Source organism: Empidonax traillii, unplaced genomic scaffold, assembly GCF_003031625.1.
Source record: "Empidonax traillii isolate 1590-97213 ecotype Southwest subspecies unplaced genomic scaffold, ASM303162v1 scaffold661:size936278, whole genome shotgun sequence".
Lineage (NCBI taxonomy): Eukaryota > Metazoa > Chordata > Aves > Passeriformes > Tyrannidae > Empidonax > Empidonax traillii.
The window spans coordinates 137,612-156,603 of record NW_020955854.1 but is presented as its reverse complement, the minus strand read 5'-3'; the positions used below and the strand labels follow the sequence as shown (position 1 = coordinate 156,603).

The 18,992-nt window shown below is 38.3% G+C and overlaps 1 protein-coding gene across 1 annotated transcript; it reads left to right on the top strand.

The window, feature by feature from the left end:
• The first annotated feature begins 5,635 nt into the window (after positions 1–5,635).
• On the top strand, positions 5,636–14,789 carry MFAP3L (microfibril associated protein 3 like). The gene is made up of 2 exons (XM_027899363.1): positions 5,636–6,042; positions 9,572–14,789. The coding sequence occupies exons 1-2, from the start codon at positions 5,760–5,762 to the stop codon at positions 10,432–10,434; spliced, it is 1,146 nt and encodes a 381-aa protein (XP_027755164.1). The 5' UTR covers positions 5,636–5,759; the 3' UTR covers positions 10,435–14,789.
• The last annotated feature ends 4,203 nt before the right edge of the window (positions 14,790–18,992 follow it).

Here is an 18,992-nt window from a genome sequence, read left to right as displayed (position 1 = left end):
CCATCTGATCCAACAGCCTTCTCAAGCAGGGCCAGTGTACACCAGCTCAGTCAAGTTTTGAACATCTCAAAGGATGAAGATTCCACAGCCCATCTGGGTAACCTGTATTAGGGTTTGACTGATCTCTTGCTTAAATAATCATTATTTCTGTTGTTGCAGCTTGTGACCCTTTTCTCATGTAATTTCATGGCACATCTCTGAGAGTAGCCCATGTCTGTCTTCTCTATACCTTCCCATCAGGTGGCTGAAGGCAGCAAGTTTGACACCAGGTGGCTGAGCGCACATGGCCAGGGCTCAGCCCTGATGAAAAGTTTATTAAAGATTCCCAGGCAGCTGAAAGCAGCTGAAGAGACTAAAAATGTATATAGCTGGGAGCTGGAAAGCCCCAGTTTAGACATGCAGAAATGAACTCTTTATCTTACAAATATCACCAGAGCCTACTCAACATAGCCAGGGGAGCAGAAAGCCAGGAAGTTATGAAGGACTGAAATCTCCCCTCAAAGAGAATGAACAGAGCAGCTCTTTCAGAACCAACCATTACTATTTTGTCAACTAGCAAATGAGTAAAAAAGTAGGTTTGAATGTTTATGCTAATTGTAAATGAGTGACATTTCTCTTCATCTGCCTGTCTGGACCCTAATAACTTAAGCTTTTAAGTAGGTGGTTCTCACTCTTAAGCCTATGAGCTGGCAGTGAGCTTCTCACCTTCTGTGTGGCATAAGTTCTTTCATTTGCATTCCCATTCCAGTAAATCCTGTTCACTTTTACTTTTGCCCACTCTGTAAAAACATTGCCCCTGGAAACTAGGAAAGGTAGTAAGTAGTTTTTAAATAATTAAAAATTAGCCTAATTTTGTTTTGTATCATCAACACTGATACTTATTTTAGACAAATGAGAACTAGAATGAAAATAATTTAATTTTCTTGGTCACTTACAAGCCAAGGAAGATAGCATTGGGATGTTAAATCTATAGGAACACAATATATGCATTATACAATAAGCTGGCTTCTTGTGCTTCACTTCTGAATTGAATAACCTCACAGTTAATAGGATTACACATTATTCCAAGAACAAGCCAGTCTTACAGAAGGGAGCAAGCCAGGAAAAGGTATGCATCATTGGCCTCCTTTTCTGTTCTTTCATGCTCTGTCATTGTGTTGTTCTGCACAAATGTGGGACTTACAAACGTGGCCCCTCACCCAAAGTCATTTTCTTTAGTGGCAGTAATGTGTGAGGCAAACACAGCTATGACATGAATAAATAAACTGTCATGTTTCTAGCCAGTCCTAGTTGTGTCTTTTGTTTAGACTGATGCCTGATTTTGGACAAACAAGTTGTAATCTCAGGTTTTGTCCCTGTTTCAGATAGTTAGGAGTAATGTCACCACGCTGCAGCTCTGCTTATTCTGGAGCACATTCCAGGGGACTTTTTGGATAGAAATGCATAGAGAGCATGCTAGAAATGCCTACCGTGTCACTTAGAAGAAATGCTTGTCATGTGCTCTCATGTGGCTCAAGTCTCGTGCAACTTTCCTTGGAAGTTAATCCCACGAGCAGTAAATCTGTTGATTTCATATTTTCAGTTTATACCATTTGGGTTGTTGGAGAAAAAGACAAAGCTATTTAATGTACAGACCACTGGCAACCACCTTTCAGTGGTAAATGTTGCTCCAGATACAATATAGCTGGAAAATTACCTATAGATGTTCCCGGTGCTGGAGGAGGGTCTGGAGAATTCTCTGATTTGATCTTGGGACGTAAGCCTGTCCCTGACTACAACTTTGGGTGGAAAAGGTAGTTGGAGTAGCCAGAGGTATTCTTTTTCCATTTCATACACCACAAATCTGAAATAAAAAAAAATAAAAGGAAAAAAGCATACATAACTACATTAAGTATATTATATTGCCTTTTTACATCTTTTACAGGTAGCTCATGTGCTTTGGAGATGGAAGAAAGGAACACTTACATTCTTTCCATAACCAGAAATTAGCTCTTTTTGTTTATAGTGACCCTTTCGTGGCAAAAATGCTCCCAGACACCCAATCTGTTCCTACAGATTTTCAGTATGGCAGATGCCCTCCTTCATTCACTTTCAGTGTCAAGAAGTTATTGTTTTACACTAGTCAATCCAGCTTTCTCTGACTTCAAGTCAGATGAAAAGGTTACAGTTTTGGCTGCCTTTGTCAGATTTACCATAGGTCACAGCTAATTGCTGCCTCTTGTTGCCAAGATCCTGGGTGACAGCACTGTATGCACTTCTCCATTATTCTGTATTCTCTTGCTGTTTTGCCAGACGTGGGCAGACATTGCTAGCAGTCCTATTTTGGTCTCAGTCTTCTCCCCATTTAGTTGTATGATTAAATTATAACTCCTTACATCATTTATGTTTAACAAAGCAGCTGGCTCCCAGATTTGTGTTCCCTGAAATCCTCAGGCTTCTATTGTGCCTATGGCAAAGTAGGAGGATGGGAACTCTCAGCAAATCTTCCTGTGCACCAGAGTCTGGTGTAAGCACATTTTCTACCCCTTCAGTTCTCTCTCTCTCTCTCTCTCTCTCTGCTTCTTCCTGCTTTCCTAACCTGACTCCAGCATTTTCGGTCATGCCCAACAGATTAGCAGAGAGTCCTGGACATGCATGGCCACCCTGTAATTTTCTTGTGTCAGGCAATGCTGAGAAAACCTTCTTTGGTCTCTTCCTTTTTTTTTTTTTTGTCCCTCAATAACAGTGGAGAGGATGCACACCAAAGAAAAGATTGCCTACCACTTCCTAGTTGCCCTGGGAACATTTGTCAAAACCTGCATCTTAAAAATACTGTTCTTTGGAGATGCCTCAAACATACTAAGGCATCCATCAAGAGCACCTCCCTGGATGGCACATGAAAGCAGCAGCCTCCCTTTCCAAACATTCTGTCTGAAACCTACTACCTGGTTATTCCTCTTCCATCGAACTGTATCTATTTCAAACCGAAATGTATCTACAGAGGTATATTTAGTGTTTTCTTAATATTCTTCATTCCAGGAACATGCATGAGAAAGTACATTCCCAGGAGTAATAGGAGTAGGTAAGAACCTCACATAGTAGGCACAAATTATTCAGCTCTATTTCTTAAAATTACTGCAGCTATTCATGATTCTGTGCCAGAATGAAGGAGTCACTGTTAGGTTCAGACCCTTTGACCATATTAAGGACCAGTCACGTTTGTTATCAGCACACAAAGGTACAGGTTTTCTTTCATATGCTCTGTGTTAAACGCGGGTAAACATGCAGAATAGGCACGCCTTACTGCCATCACACACTTTCTAAAAATCCACCCACAGCATCCCTGTGCTGTAGGGATTCAGTGGGCCTTGAACCGGCTGCCTTGAACAGCTGCCCTGAACTTCCCAGTACACTGTGGAGCCTTCCTTACAGGTTTTCTGTTCACCTACTGGAGAGATGCTATTTCATTTCCTTCTGAAAATGAAACATTAAACACCATTTTTTGATTGCTGCTGTTGTTTCTGCCATCAAAAATATAATAGGCTCAAATAGAGCAATAACAAGCCACAGCCAGTAATTAGCAACACAAATCTTAATCAGTTTATGTTGTTCTTTTGCCCTTTCCATTGTATTAATCCAGCCAGTCTCTATTCCTGTTCCCTTGCCAGGAAGTGTGATTTTGGCTTTTCTGTATGGTGCAATGCAGATCTATAATGCTGTACAGAAACATTTTATGGAGTTAATATGTGTAACCATGAAGAATGGCAGTTTCCAAGGTTAATGGAGTAGTAGAAATGAGATGTAAAGAGTTACTGAAGTGAATAGGCAGAACTGAAGGGGTTTTTTCCAAACTGCTGACTCAGACAGACTGTACCTATGCAGATCTTCAAAAGCACAGGCGCTACATGCTTTGCATAATTGGAAGTGGATTTCTGAAGTCATTGTTTATATAGCTTTATGTGAAACATGAGCTTTGCATATTAATTTAAAGTTAAAAATTATTCTCTCTCTTTGAGACAAATATTTCCACATTCAATAAATAGAAAAACAATAAAAACAAGGGCAGGATTAGAGCTGGGACAGCCATCTACACCATGCATGCAGCTTATCTAAAAAAACAGTTTGTCATTTCTAGTAATAATTCATCCTGCAAAATGGAAGAACTATTTTACTCTTTAAATAACAGCTATATCTATTTGTATGAAAGCAAGTTCATTGCTTTACAGAGAACAGGGGATGGATAAGAAAACGACCTAAGTCAAATATTACCAGTGAAAGACAGTAATGTTTATTTCTTTCCTTTTTGAATAAAGAATAAAATAGGGAAGGGGATTGTTTCCTTGTTTGTTTCTTTTTATTTTAGTGTTTCCTTTATATATGAACTGACCTAACCTTGTCAGCAGTCATCTGCCATGCTAAGGTAGATGAGTGACCATGATGTCAACCATACCTTTAAAAAATTTGAACAGTTTCAAAATGGAAATGTTCATTTGGGGAAAGTTCGTTCGATAGTTTCCTATATTTGGATTCCAAATAGATTCCTCTATTTAATAAGTTTCACCAAGTTTCACTTATTTACCTTAGAAATACGTGAGTAAAACCAATGTAGTTGGATACTCTGACATGATTTTAACATCATTTGTGGCCTTTAGACTCTTGAGTGAAATTTTCCAAGGTGCTCATTTTGAGGCCAACATTCTGCCCTCAGTCAGCACTGAATGCCAATTGTGTTCACTGGGAGCATAATGAGGCCAATAGAGAGCACATTTGTAACCCCCCCACCCCTGCCGCTGTCCAGAAACTGAAATCACTGTTTTATAAAGGGTTCATTGTCAGTGATTAGTTGAGGGAAAATACTGTAGTGAGAGTGTGAAAAAAGTCCTACAGGCAAAATGCTTAATGCCACATAAGGAACAGAAAAGTCCTAACTTCGTTTGTATGTCAAAGGAACCTTACCTATAATTATGTCACTAGCAAGTATTCTTCTTTCTAAATCTGCTCTAAAAATAACACTGAAATTACTTAATCAAGTATGAAATATCCTCTTCTAAGAATATTCTTCCATGCTATGTTTTAACTTAGCTATAGCTTAAAAAAAAGTCAATGATCTGAGATGTTTTGCTGTATGTGCTATTGGGTTTGTGCAAAATTGTATGTATCAAGTATTCCAACATTAGGTCCAAAAACCTTTCATGGAGTAGTTCTTTCTTACACTCTTTCACAATTAATCTAAGATCATGCACATGACAGAGTTGCAGCACTGAGCTGGTAGTGACAGCTTTAATGTTCTGTACCTTTGTTTCTCCTGTTGATTTTGCAAATGTTAAAAATATTAAAAAAAAAAAAATATATATATATATATATATGTTGAACTTTTGGCGTAAAATTGTAGCTGCTACTGTAGCTAAATTGCTGCTAAGTGTCTAGGTGATAAAAGCCTCCTCCCACGCCTGCCACTCTGAACAACACTATTGTCAGGAAAATGTATGCATCTTTTTCCAGTAAGAATAAGGGCTGTGATAACATTAGCATTTAGACAAGACACTGAGCTGATGATTGCAAAATGCATTAGTGGATGTGTCACTATTTTAAAAAAGCACATCTAATGGATTGTTTATATATGCCATCTCACTGTACTTATTTATTTATTTAATAGGATATTTTAAACATAAAATCGCACAGATCAAAGTAGAACTCCCCTGCGACCTGCTCGCCCCAAGGACCTGCATTCAACAGAACCGATCCCAGCTCCCAGCAGCCGTGTGCACCACTGAAGGAAAATGGACATACTGAACAGCCACCACTTTTTGTACTTTCTGCCCACCACACGCCTTGTCATCTTATTAGCAGCTTTGACAACTGCTGAGGATGTGAGTAACAGCACTTTCAACCGCACTGACATAAGTACAGGATCCGTGCCTGTGGTGATCTCCCGCATCGACCATATTATAGTCAAGGAGGGCAGCAGTGCCTTGATCGACTGCAATGTCCAAGCTAGTCCCAGTCCACGTTACAGGTGGTACAATTCCAATGGTCGCCTGCTCCAAAACGAGGAGAATAAAGGTAAGGTCTTAGTAATATCACTGATGTAGCCTGTCCGGAGACACTTCTGATTTCAGCAAGTTGACAAATAACCCAAAATTTAATGCCTGGCTGTGGTATTTCCCTGTGTGAAAATAAATGAAGGCCCAGTGGCAGTTCTAAATTTTTTATGTGCACTTTGGAAGAAAACAGTAACTTTTTTATATGTTATTTATAGCAACACATAGCAAAAAGCTGAAGCACTTAACAGAAGGTGCAGATAGGCTTCTTTTCACTGGAAGACTTCGGGTTTGTTCCTATTTCTCATTCAGTCATCTTTTGTTCTTCTCTGGCACCAAAAAAAAGATTAAAAAGCTACTTTCCAGCTCAAAGGAGGATTCTCATGACATATGAGAATAGTTTGTTGTCATGCACTCAACACAGCTAACTCCCTGATATGGCTGCTGTCTTTATGCAGAGTGCCATGGGAGTGTGAGAAACGGGAGATGCCCTGAAAGACCAAGTGAAAAACCTATACAGGGCAACAGTCAGAAGGACGGGCCAAGTCTGAGCCTTCCTGGCTTTAGTTAAAACTCTTCACTGTCATTTGCCGGAGACCTTAATTACACATGTGCTTATTTTCCTTAAAGTGGAAGGTTTGGGTGATAATCCTGGTTATACTTCTAGGGAGTGTTTGAGGGCAGTGTGGGTATATGAAAGGTGTTTTTCTCATGTAACCCTTCCATACTGTCTGCTTTGTTCACAGCATGATGAAATAAACGCTTAGCTATTTACACTAAATGCAAGATAGCATGTCTAACTAATAGCTGGCCTGACAGAGAACTCTGCTATGATGGGAGTAACGATTGACCCAGCTGAGTGTGCGACAGCAGAGTGTACCTGTAAAAGCTTACTGCATTACTGGTTATATTTTACATTATAGCCTGTTATAATTTTCTGAGTAAAGCCAGTGAAAGGAAATACTTGAGCAAGTAATCAGATTTTGAATATGATTTGTGCTTGTGGCCACATACAGTGGTAAGTGTGCTGGTGTGTTTTACTAAGGCTCACTAACAGAAAATTTCCCCTTTAGTGCTGCATCTAAATTTAGGTTTTTGCGTAGTCAACTGAGAGAGGTAGCTACTAAAACAACCATTTAGGTAGGTGAGAAAAAACTTTGACCAAATCAATAAATATTGGAGATGTAGTATAAAAACAACATCCCTTTATAACTTGGAATTTCAACAGTGCGCTACCTCCTTTAAGAAACTGTAATTTTTCTGTAAGAAATGTTTGCTAGCATGAGACCTTTCTTTATGATGTTAAGTATGGCATTGAATTGTTATCAAAACCTGGCAATGATACCTTTTCTGATCATTGTTTTCTTATTTGGCTTATACTGTCTGCCAGGATCCACTGGCACAGACCCAGTCGTTGAGTCACAGTTCAATGCCATTATGTCATTTATAACAGCTGGAGCCAGGGTACATCAGCAAGGCATCTTGTCATCTCACAATAAATAAAAACCTACTTTGCAAAAAGGACCAACATTGCAGTTCAAAGAAATACTGATCAGGAATACTCTGTTTTGTTTTTTTTTTTATTCTAGAGGTGGAGGAAAAGGGTCATCTGTTACAGATGCTGACATTTCCTCTGTAAGGGAGTTTTCCTCTGAATTTGCCTTACTCTAGCAGATTGGGGTGACTTTTTTTTTTTTGGTGTGTGAGAGTCTAATTTAGAAAGCTTTTTATTTATTCTGTATTTTTTAATTTCAGGAAAAGTGATTCAACAGTTTTCAAGAATTATGCTATGGTAAAAAACAGTGCTTCAGTTTAGTTAAAGCTTCTAAGAGGATAAAAAGATATACTTAAGAGCTGTCTATACACAGGAACTGAGGCAGGGACATTGTGAGAGTACTTTCTACATAGGCTTCTACTGGAGATAATGTAAAAAACCCTGATTTGGATAAGCCATGTTTAATTGGAAGAACTTTGAACATGGTAAGAGCTCACAACTACTCTGAATTAAAGGCTTTTTTGAGTAATGAGTTTCGGAATTGCCCACAGTTTCTTCCTTGAAAGAAATAAAATTTAAAAAAAAAAATAGAACAATCTTTTTAACAATGAAAGAATGTCCACGACAAGGATTAAATAAATGTAGAAGCAAGGTATACACCAGCGTGTGGCAGGATTGTAATCCTTCCCTTGTGATTTACAGGCACTTCCACAGGGATTTTGCACTGGTTTAGTCCTCTGATCACAGGTTCTGTCTTTGTTCAGCTGCCTGAATAGACTTAAATAGCAGCTGGTTAGGTTAGGTTTAAGGAAAAACAACTTCCTGAGGGTAGACAGGTTCCTTCCTGTGGAAGGTTATTGAAATGGCATCACTACCTTCAGCAGATATCTGTCCAGAATGTCTTTGGATTGTGTAACAGAGATTGAAAACAGTTGAGTTGGCTTACATCAGCCTGTGTCAGGGTTGGGTTTACATGAAGGAAAGAACTGACACCAGGCTTTCCTGCTGGAGTGAATCACATTTTTTATAGCAATGTTACAATTTAAGAAGTCGTATCACACCAAATAAATATATGTCCTCAGCTCTTAAATAGTGAAGTGATAGTTGAATAAAAATGACCTTAACTAAAAATCTTAATTCATTACCAATATGTAATGGCAAATACAGTAACTAGCTGAATCTTGAATCACTTCAGCAGCGATAGGAGCAATGGATTTTAACATGTTTCAAACTCAGTTTCATAGCTAAACTGTTCATATTCAAATGAACATATTCAAATGAAATGAAAATGTATGTGTATATGAAACGCATGTGTACATGAAGTGGACAAAGTTATCAATATTACACTGATAGAAATTACCTTAAAAGTAAAAGAAATTCCATTCTGGTGCACAGAAGTTCATACTGACAAACAGGTTGTTCCCTATCATGGCTCTTCTCTTTCCCATCTATCTTACTCCTCCTATCCTATTTCCCTTTCTTTAAAATCATACTTCAAAATCAGATTCTCAACACCTCAGAGAGTAAACAGTCTAGTATATGATGTCTGAAATTTTAGGGTTTTGAAAGTTTACATTAACAGAATTATAGTAGATACTGTAAGAAAACACCAAAAATAGCCCAATTGTAAGCAAATGCATTGTCAGGGAACAAAACAAGGAGGACTTATTAGGTTTTTCTGCCTCACGATCTCATTGTTGCTGTTCTTTGAAGAAGAGTGACCTGTGTTTGGGAGGCTCTCTGGGGTAAATAGTCCTATCTTTGTAATTTAACTGACTGTAAGACTGAGATAGTTGTCATGCATATTAAAAATTTTTATGAAACCCTTTTAGAGTGTGCTCTGACTATTCACAGTGGATGCCAGGGATTTGATAGTAGCACAGTTAGGGTCTCAGGGACAGACACGTCTTTGTGATGGTAAATTCTTTGTCTTCTTGTGAACATTGTTTCCTTCTCCCAAAATCTGAGGCCAGTTTGACAAAGCTGATGTTGAAGACTATGCTGATCATGTGAACAAAACACCTCTAACTAAGTTACTCTGTCTCCTCTCTGACAGGAAAATGGTGGTTTCTTGACAACGGGCTACTAAACATTACCAGGGTGTCTTTTGAGGACAGAGGTAAATACACGTGTGTCGCATCTAATACGTATGGCAGCGTTAACAATACTGTGACACTGAGGGTTGTTTTTACCTCTGGAGATATGGGAATCTACTACATGATTGTCTGCCTTGTAGCTTTTACCATCGTTATGATACTGAACATCACTCGGTTATGTATGATGAGCAGTCATCTGAAGAAAACCGAGAAAGCAATCAATGAATTCTTCAGAACAGAAGGGGCAGAGAAACTTCAGAAAGCCTTTGAGATTGCGAAGCGTATCCCAATTATCACATCAGCCAAAACGCTCGAGCTTGCCAAAGTAACCCAGTTCAAGACCATGGAATTTGCTCGCTATATTGAAGAGCTTGCTCGGAGCGTACCTTTGCCACCTCTCATCATGAACTGCAGGACTATAATGGAAGAAATTATGGAGGTTGTTGGTCTGGAGGAGCAAGGACAGAATTTTGTACGACAGGCAGCAGAAGGCCAGGAAACCACTGAAACAGATGAGCTGTACATGATCCCAAATGCTTTGACGCGCAGTGACTCTCCCACAGCTGACTCAGACGCATCCTCACTGCACGAGCCACCTCAACAGATTGCAATAAAAGTGTCAGTTCACCCGTTGTCCAAAAAGGACTGCATGGATGGTCAGTCACAGGAAAGCATGCAGTTAGACACCAAGGAAGAAGACACTCCTCAAACACCAGCACTTACTGCAGAGCCCCCTCCTGAGCCTTCTGCTGAACTCAGTTCTGATGACACAGCATTGGCAAATGACACAAATACATGTGTTATATATGAAAGCCATGTATGATAGTTACTCCTGAATCTATGCATAGCAGGAAAATCAGGTGGAGCTCTTTTAAAAATACATATTGTACTTGCCGCTAAGCCTTACCTGGAGACTATCATAGCAAAAGCATGTAAGTGGATTATTTGGCACTTTCTTCTCAGTTTGAGTTTAGTTTACCATGATGTATGGCAGAGTAATTGCTATTACATTAATATTAATTGCTCTCTTTGATTAGGAATATTTCTAAGAAACATTTACCTCAGCATTTTCTAGGCTGGAGTCACCTGTAGTGGCCTCCTGGAAGTCACTGGTAGTCTTTGACGAAGGACACTTGAACTTACTAAGCATAAAACTGGTTTCCAACTTCCTCCTTCACTCTCGTTATTTCCATCTATTGCATTTTTGGCAAATATTAACTTGTGAATTTGAAATATTGCCCAAGAGGCAGCACTCCAATAGCCAAATAAAATCCTAATAGATCCCATTTACAAAGCCTGTTTGCTCAGCTACATTGTGATTTAGAGGGCTATTAGAGAAAGTTAAAATGTTTCCATTTCATTTGTGACCACACTGCTTAGGCACATGAAAAATAGTTTTCCCTTTTCCATGGAACAAAGATGCCAACAATTGTTTGTTTTGCATGGAGAAACAACTTTGAGGTTTATTTTACAGATGGGAAAGCCCATAAACTTCTTACAGAGAGTTGCAGTCCAACAGCTCTGCAAAGTTTTTCTGCATATGTTTCACCATTTTTTACCTTGCCAGAATTTTATATGCCAAACAGCTGCAATATATGCAAGATGTCTTGTTTTTAAGTAATTTGGAAGAAGTAACTGTATACTACCTTACCAGAAGATATGCAGATTCCTTAACACTCCTGCACATGACGGTAATCAATTGATGACAAGGCTCAAATGGCAAAACACCCTTTTATTGGGATTCTTAATTTTGTGCAAATTCATAATGTAAGGATCAAGCCTAAATTCATATATAAGCATCAGTCTGAGAGTGTAGCATCCAAATTGGAAAAAAAAATATAATCAAGTGTCCTGTGAAATTACAATGACAGTCATGCAAACTGTTTACTGTGATACAATTGCTTTGATATTTTAAGAACCTCCTACCTATATAGAATGTTCACTGCTTGAATACATGTGATTCTACCCCAGTAAAGCTTTAATGTTCACAGCAATTGTGGCAGTAAAAAGGATCAACATTTATGCCAGGAAATGCCAGGGAGTGGAAGGGAAGTGATAATTTCTGTTGCAGACAGACAACAAAAAGTACCTCCTCTGCAGTGAGTCTGGAAAGCAAGCTCTTACCAGCAGGAGTTTGTGTAGGGTTAATATTACTTAATTACCTGACACATTTTTTTTGGAACTAATGAACAAACTATCACCCTATAGTTTTTAAGAAGGGTTTTATTGTAAGTATAGATACTTAAAATAAATCCAGAATCAAGCGTATTGTAGAAAAAGAAGTCTCTTAGGTCTTTGTGATGTGTGGATGGCTCTCTGGACATTTTAGTGAAGTAGCCACATCTACATAAGGTGCCTGTTGGAGGCAATCAGTTATATTAACTGGTAATCAAGACCAGACAAAGTCAGTGTTGCAGCTATCTAAAAGAACCCTTGATAATGAACTGAGGTTTTATGTCACTTTCCTCATGTTAAAGTGCAGAGCCTCACTAGCAGTGTAATATGGGAATACCCCATGACTTATGTAGGTGATGCAGAGAAGGCTCCATATTTACCTTTCTATGGTTACTAAGAAAAAAATTACATGTTTAATAATGGACTTCAGATTTTACAACCAACTTCTGAAAAACTGCATCATTCAGTTGCCTCAAGTTTGTCTGTGCTCACCACAGTGGCAGGTTTCTATACAAAATAATTTGCACATGCCCTAAAGGAAACATGCAAGGGCAAAATCCCTTTAGGAATGTGGCTGGAAATATTTTAGTTCCAGCAAAGCAATATAAATCTAGAACACAAAGTAGATTAAGAGAATACCATAAAGAACCTCACTTCTGACCATTGTGATTGAAAATACTGTTGATGCAAACTGTTAACTTCCTGTCTGAGTCCAAAGTACATTTCTGTTTAGTGTTCAAATCAGTTTTTCAAGTTACTTAATTTGCTTCTGGTATGAAAAAGGACAAGGGCAGAAGCAAAAGCAGGAACTTGCACTAAATTCTTTTAATTCACTTTAACCTCCTGAAAAGAGGCATCTTGATTTTTCTGCCTGTCCAGCATTTATCAGACCTCAGGCATTCTGAGGTTACCTACCTGGTGCCCAACTAAGATTGCACAGATAAGCAAGGATGTTCTCCTTAAAGTATACTTTAAAAAAAAAAAAAAAAAGTTATAAAAATATTTATTAAACTGAAGTATTTTAATTTTAATTGTTTTTTAACTATGAAATTTTTACAGTAGAGATCATGTATTCCTATGGTGTTTGTTAGCAGGCAGTTCTGACCCTGACTGCTTCCCTCAGGCTGTCCTTCAGCCTGTTTATTATGTATTTATTGGAGAAACATTTGAGAGCAAACAATCCCTGTGGTTTTCTTCAGTATCTCAACGTAAACTTCCTTGGAGAGTCCGATGATGTTTTTTTCCAAAGGTTGCCCACAAGGGGCATGTATTTGAAGTACCCACAAACGCACATTGCAAACCACGTACGAGCAACAGGCACTCGGATTAGATCCATGCAATTCATGTAGTGACGGATTCCTGCAGTTGCAGGGTCAAAGGGAACCCTGAATTTGCTGGAGCTGGACTCACTTCAAGCTGAGAGTCCACAGGTATAACCAGTCTGCTATAAATTCCTTGGGCATTTAGCTTTGTGGTATTATTGGAATAAAAGCCGAACAGCACTGTAGCTGAAGAAAACACAGATTGTAACCAAGGGGTTTGGTTTATGTATTTTTTGGTGTGTTTTCATGTATGCTGCTCAATATCTTTATGCATCCATTCTGTGACACCTCCACGCCTAAAGCTTTTTGTATGCTTTGAGGCACTTCCCTTGTGGGAGACAGATGGAAAGCAAGACTCAAACCCATCTTTCCTGTTCCAAACTCTCTGACTGTGCCCTATTATGAAGCAAACAATTGTCTTGCAGTATTTCTTAGTGAATGGCTATTTTATGGTGCAAGAACACAATTAACAAATATAAAATTAATGAAGGCTCTAAGAAAACATTAACATTTGCATTGTTAAGTATTTTCATGCACCTTAAGCACTTCAGGGACATTAATCTGTTCCCATCATTGGGCTATGCACACCTTTTGTTACATTGTTCTATTTCTTGTATCACCAAACACTAATGGTTCTTAAAAAAACTCAGCATCTGGAAGACCCAGCACAACTGAAATTGTGTTCTAACAGCATAAGGAACACCAAGCCAGACTTAGAAAGGAAAAGAGATTTGCATGATATATTTACACCATTTTCAAATATTTTTGGCAAAATTTCATGGAAGATGACTAGATTTCTGCAGTACAAGAAATCAGTGTTGGATTTGAATTTTACACTTACTATTCTTTCTTCAGTAAATGTAAGACCGTATTAATCTGATCACTTAAACGCAATATTCACTATCTACTTGATCAACATTTTCTTTTTGAGCAGCATTTGTTTACTGGTATCCCTTTTTATTCTCTGATTTGAGCATGTTTGTGATGAAACCTACCCTTCAGTCATTTTATGAGTCTGTCATTTAAAAAAATCTAAAAGAACCCATAGATCAGCATTTTTATGCAGGTTTATTGGCATTTGGTAAAGCACAGCAGTTTTGATCCTGTGCTTAAAAACTACTGTATAATCATGAGACTTGTGAAATGGCATATATGGGCAGATGTTGATTTTTTATTCAGTGCCTGTTTTATTATAATGTATATACCATGTTACTTCCTTGATTTGCAGTTTCCTTTTGACAAAAGTACTGTAACATATAACCAGGGCTTTCTGACTTTCAGTTTGGTCAGATGAACTAATTCTGGAAAGTGCTAACAGTGTCGAATTTTAAAAGTTCTCATGGAATATTTTGGCAGCATGCTATTTTAAGAGTTGGCCTCAAGTATGCCATACTTAGTGGGACAACTGAAAGCTTCTTAGATGCAAAGGAAATGCTTGCACTAAAGTATCTTAAGTTATATTTCATTTATTATGAAATACTTTTTGATTTTAAAAGAAATGTAAGACAAATATGAATGTGTTCTTTTGAGAAGCAGTTACTGTATTTTGATTTAAATAACTGTTATGATTTTATAGCTCATGGCCGTAAACCACAAAGAGACCAATTCATGCTGAAGTGGCAAAATGAAATGTGATGTAGCTTGTGCGTTGATCATTGTTTCAATAAAGAATTTGCACAGAGTATGCTGAGTTTGTACACATTCAACAAGATGACAGTTTGCTAGTAGGCCATGGCTCCGGTTCAAATGGAAGTAAAAATGTCTTTCATTGTACATCTGCTAATGTTCCAGAAACTTTGGTCACGAGAAACAGTTATTTACCTTGAAATGAAGTTTTAATCAAGCTCTCAAAGGGACCTGTTGTCATTTTCAGAATACAGAATCGGTGCTGTTATCAATAGCCTAGATGGCTCACGTATGTAGTGTCTTCTCTTTGGAAGCATGTCAGCACTTCCATGTGTAATTCAAAGGACTCTTCTGTCTCCTGTTTCCTCTCTGAGCTGTGTCATGGGGCCTTGCAAAAAGTATTGCTGCAGTTTTTAGAGTTGGGGCCAAGAAAATAAATATCTTTTCTCCCAGAGACACCCTAGTACCAAGACAAAAGAGAAGTGTGGGTTGCCACACCTGCTCCCATTTCTTCACCCACCCTAAAAGGATGGGGTGAAATGAGTTTCCTGTCCCACAGCAGTTGGGCTGTATCACTCCCTAACAGTTTTCAGGACTTCAGCAGGACTCAGTTGAAGTCCTCTTAACACCACTCTTAAACCTCTGCTCTTAACACCTTTTCCTGGCTCTGCTGGTGCTACACAACTAGCAGCCAGAGCTGGTCACTGAGAGAGATGGAGGGGGGGGGGGATTTGCCCTTTCATACATGAAAGATTTGCTCTTGCCAGCTGCCTGTTCTAGGCTGAAAAGATAGCCTGTAGCAGGAAAATGATAGCTATTTCATGAAAATGAAAGGTATTTCATGATTTAAGTGATGTTCAAAAGAGTGTTCCAATTTTAAAAAATATTTTCAGAAGCATTTGTATTCAACAGTTTCAGTTGAGATAATGGGGCTGAGATGTTCGCAATTTATTTACAAATATCAATAAACATTAGGGAAGGGATTGCAAACTGATCAAAAATGGAACACTGGGCTAGAGCCATATGTTATTTTATTGTCTCAGCATGAGATCCAGTCTTGCAGTTGGAGAGGTTTGATATGCTGTGCCTTTTTTATATATATATATGTAGAGCACACCTTTTCAGGATGCTCCCTTCCAGCTTTCTGAACTCCTTCAACAGATTTGTTGGAGCATTTTTTGGGAAGGGAGAGTACCACCAAACTGTTAGTCCCTGTGAACTACGCTCCTGAACACAGTGAAACAGGCTGGGTTGCTCACCTCAGAGCTAGTATCCCAGATATTTCCAATGCCATAATGCCACTTTCCCACAGAGCTGGATATTTGATAGCCCACATCCTGCAGTAGTGCTTGGAATAACCATCTGAGACCTTTGCTGTGTCTGTTTCTTCCTCTCCCTGTCTTACCTTCCTGCACTTTCTTCTGTCTCCAGCAGCTCTGCTGTGCTACTTCTCAAATGGTAAGAGAGTGAAGTTAGTTGTCAGGGCAAGTGTTCCTGCACCTCAGGCACCTCTGTTCCAAACTGACCTTTCATAAGTCCCCAAATGAATTTTTTTCCCCCAGCTGTACCAGGCTCTAATGTGATGTACTATATTTAGCTCTCTGGCTCCCAGGCCCAAACTGAGTCATTTTACTCTTACAGTAAAGGCTGACTCGTGAGTCCCCGGTATCATGTATAAGTCTGTAAAAAGGGCGAAACCAGTAATATCAACTGAAGCTAAAGTACCAATTTCTGATCCAAATCAGAATGTATGGCAGCAAATGATAAATGTGGCAGACTTAGAACATTCAAGTTATGTAATTAGATGCTATTTCATACCACAACGAGACAAGGCAAAACCGAGCAAAAATTAACAACCAGCCTTGTATAGCATGGAGAATACATGTAAAGCCTTGCTTATGAATGAGTAGAAATTCAGCATCCCTATCAAATCATGTTGCCACTCTATCTCCAGTTTCTATTTTGAGAACAGATTCCTGTTATATCTGCTCTAACCAGACCTTTCCTATGTGGATAAACATCTTATCCACTTATAACTCTGGCAGTAGTACCAGAGTTATCAAAAAGAGCCTTGTCTCCCTTATCTGCCATTTTAAAAATTATTTTCAGGACTATTTAGCTATGCATCCAATGCCAACCATAGAACGTCACCCTGTCATGTTGTGGAACCACAGAGTTTGGGAGCTCACACTGAAGATGCACAATCTGGGCTTTCTGAAATATACTTGATTTCTCTTGCACAGGTTTTGATTATTCACACAATAAACCACTAATATTCATTAAGGACTCAGGACCAGTCATTCTCAATTGATAAATAGATAGAAACAAAATAAATGCCAGCACTAATTCCCTCTTTCTGAAGCCTCTTACTGCTTCTGCCTCACGATTAGCCCTAACTGACAGACAGCTCCTGAGCTGTTTGGGTATCATTTAATTCCTTCTTTCTGGTGAACACTACCTTAGGCAGAAAACATGATTAAAAAAAAAAAAAATATTATCAAGAAAAAGACACTCCCTTTGTTACCCTTCTCTCTAATGTGTGCAGAGTAAACTTGAGAAAATCAAAATGAAAATTTTTTTTCCTCACTCAAAACATCCAGAGGTGATTCATCTTCAAAGTATACTAAATTTTAACTCATTTAGCCATAAACATACTCAAGTGAAGCAAAAGGAGATTCCTAAAAACAAAATTTTAACTCCCAGCGTCAAAGCAAATTATCACAAAACTATGAAACATATCTTGAGTTCTTGTCTCAGGATACCTTGTATCAGGAAGATATTTTTAGTCCTTTTTAGAGTTCTGCTTAGATGACTGCAGCTTCTTTATGAGATTGGAGGAAGTGCATTTCTTTTCTGCTGTCTTCTTGGTTAAATATTCTCTACCCTGGGTGATCTCTTTTTTTGTGTGTGAATAAAAATCAATATTCTATTGAAGATTTATCTTCTTGATTCCTTTCCCATTCCAATACCTTATTTTGTGTTTTGTTTTATTGCTTGGATCTTGTTTTGTTTGCCTTAGAAGTCTTCACATTTTAAAATAAATCAGAGGACCCTAATGTTTTTTCAGCTCCCTGTTTTGGGGCAGGATTACTCATATGCATCTGTATAATTCAATTTTAATTATGCAGATGTACAACTCACAGGCTGGTAGAGGATGAACTAATCAATAGACTGCAGCAGATTTTTGCAGAACAGCATCAACAGAACTGGTAAAGACATGAGTCCTAAGAGACAAGTAAAACAAATGTCCTCGTTCATATGTGTGTCTATGAGTATGTTAAGTTCTTTTGTTTATTCATTTGATACATCTCTGCCTTAAATAACACGTTACTTTTTCCATCATGGATGGAATAGCACATTTGCACTGCCTATACATCATCTATTCATTATCTAGATTGGTTTATCTTATGCACTGGATAATGCAGGGGCCTCTATAAAAGAGGCATTTCTGAAGAGACTGCAGACAGCTTCATGAAACTATGTAAATTATATGAATTTCAAATTAATTGATAAATGATTTTCCATTTTTTTTTAACTGACATGCTCTATTTCTATACAGGCTAATATTTACATGCTAATGGAGTCTGGTTTTGAGTAGAAACTCCAGTTTTTCACAAGCATGCAGTAAAATGTCAGTAACCTGCTGTTGAATAAAACTGCTTTTTGCAACTATAGTTTCTACATTTCATAATCCCTGTGTAATCTCTGTTAAGCACCGAGCTCATTCTTTAATATATGCGTCACAAATGGGGTGAAAGTCTGCAAATCTCTGTTATTCACGTTGACAGCATCAGACTCCTAGTTATTTTATTAGAACATATAATAGACTTATCCTGACACTGTAATTCCTGTTGCAGTTACCAGAAATAGCCCCAAAGCATTAGCCAAATGCTATACGATACAACACCACTGAGAACTATGTTCCTACTCTACACCAATTACAGAAAAAAACTCCAGGAAAAAATCCATCTCTTCTCAGCAGGGAAGCAGGGACTGAAAGCCTCTGAAGTACTTAACATTTCACACATTTTTCAGGAAAAAAAAAAAAAACAAATACCTAGGTAATTATTGGGGATCTTGCTTATAAAATTGATGCAGGAACTAAAATATCAGCCAAGAGGTCACCTCCAGAGAGGTGGTCACTGCAGTATGGAAGCCCATCGGTCCCAACAGGCAGCTGTCAGTTGTCAGACAGTCGCTAAAGACACTTCTCAGAGTAATCCGTGATTCTGTAGGGAGGCAAACATTATCCTGTATC

Bases quoted from the DNA above. Each gene is read 5' to 3' on its own strand.
- MFAP3L (XM_027899363.1), top strand. From the start codon at position 5,760: ATGGACATACTGAACAGCCACCACTTTTTGTACTTTCTGCCCACCACA. The intron at 6,043-9,571 runs GTAAGGTCTTAG...CCTCTCTGACAG, and splicing joins CCAAAACGAGGAGAATAAAG to GAAAATGGTGGTTTCTTGAC.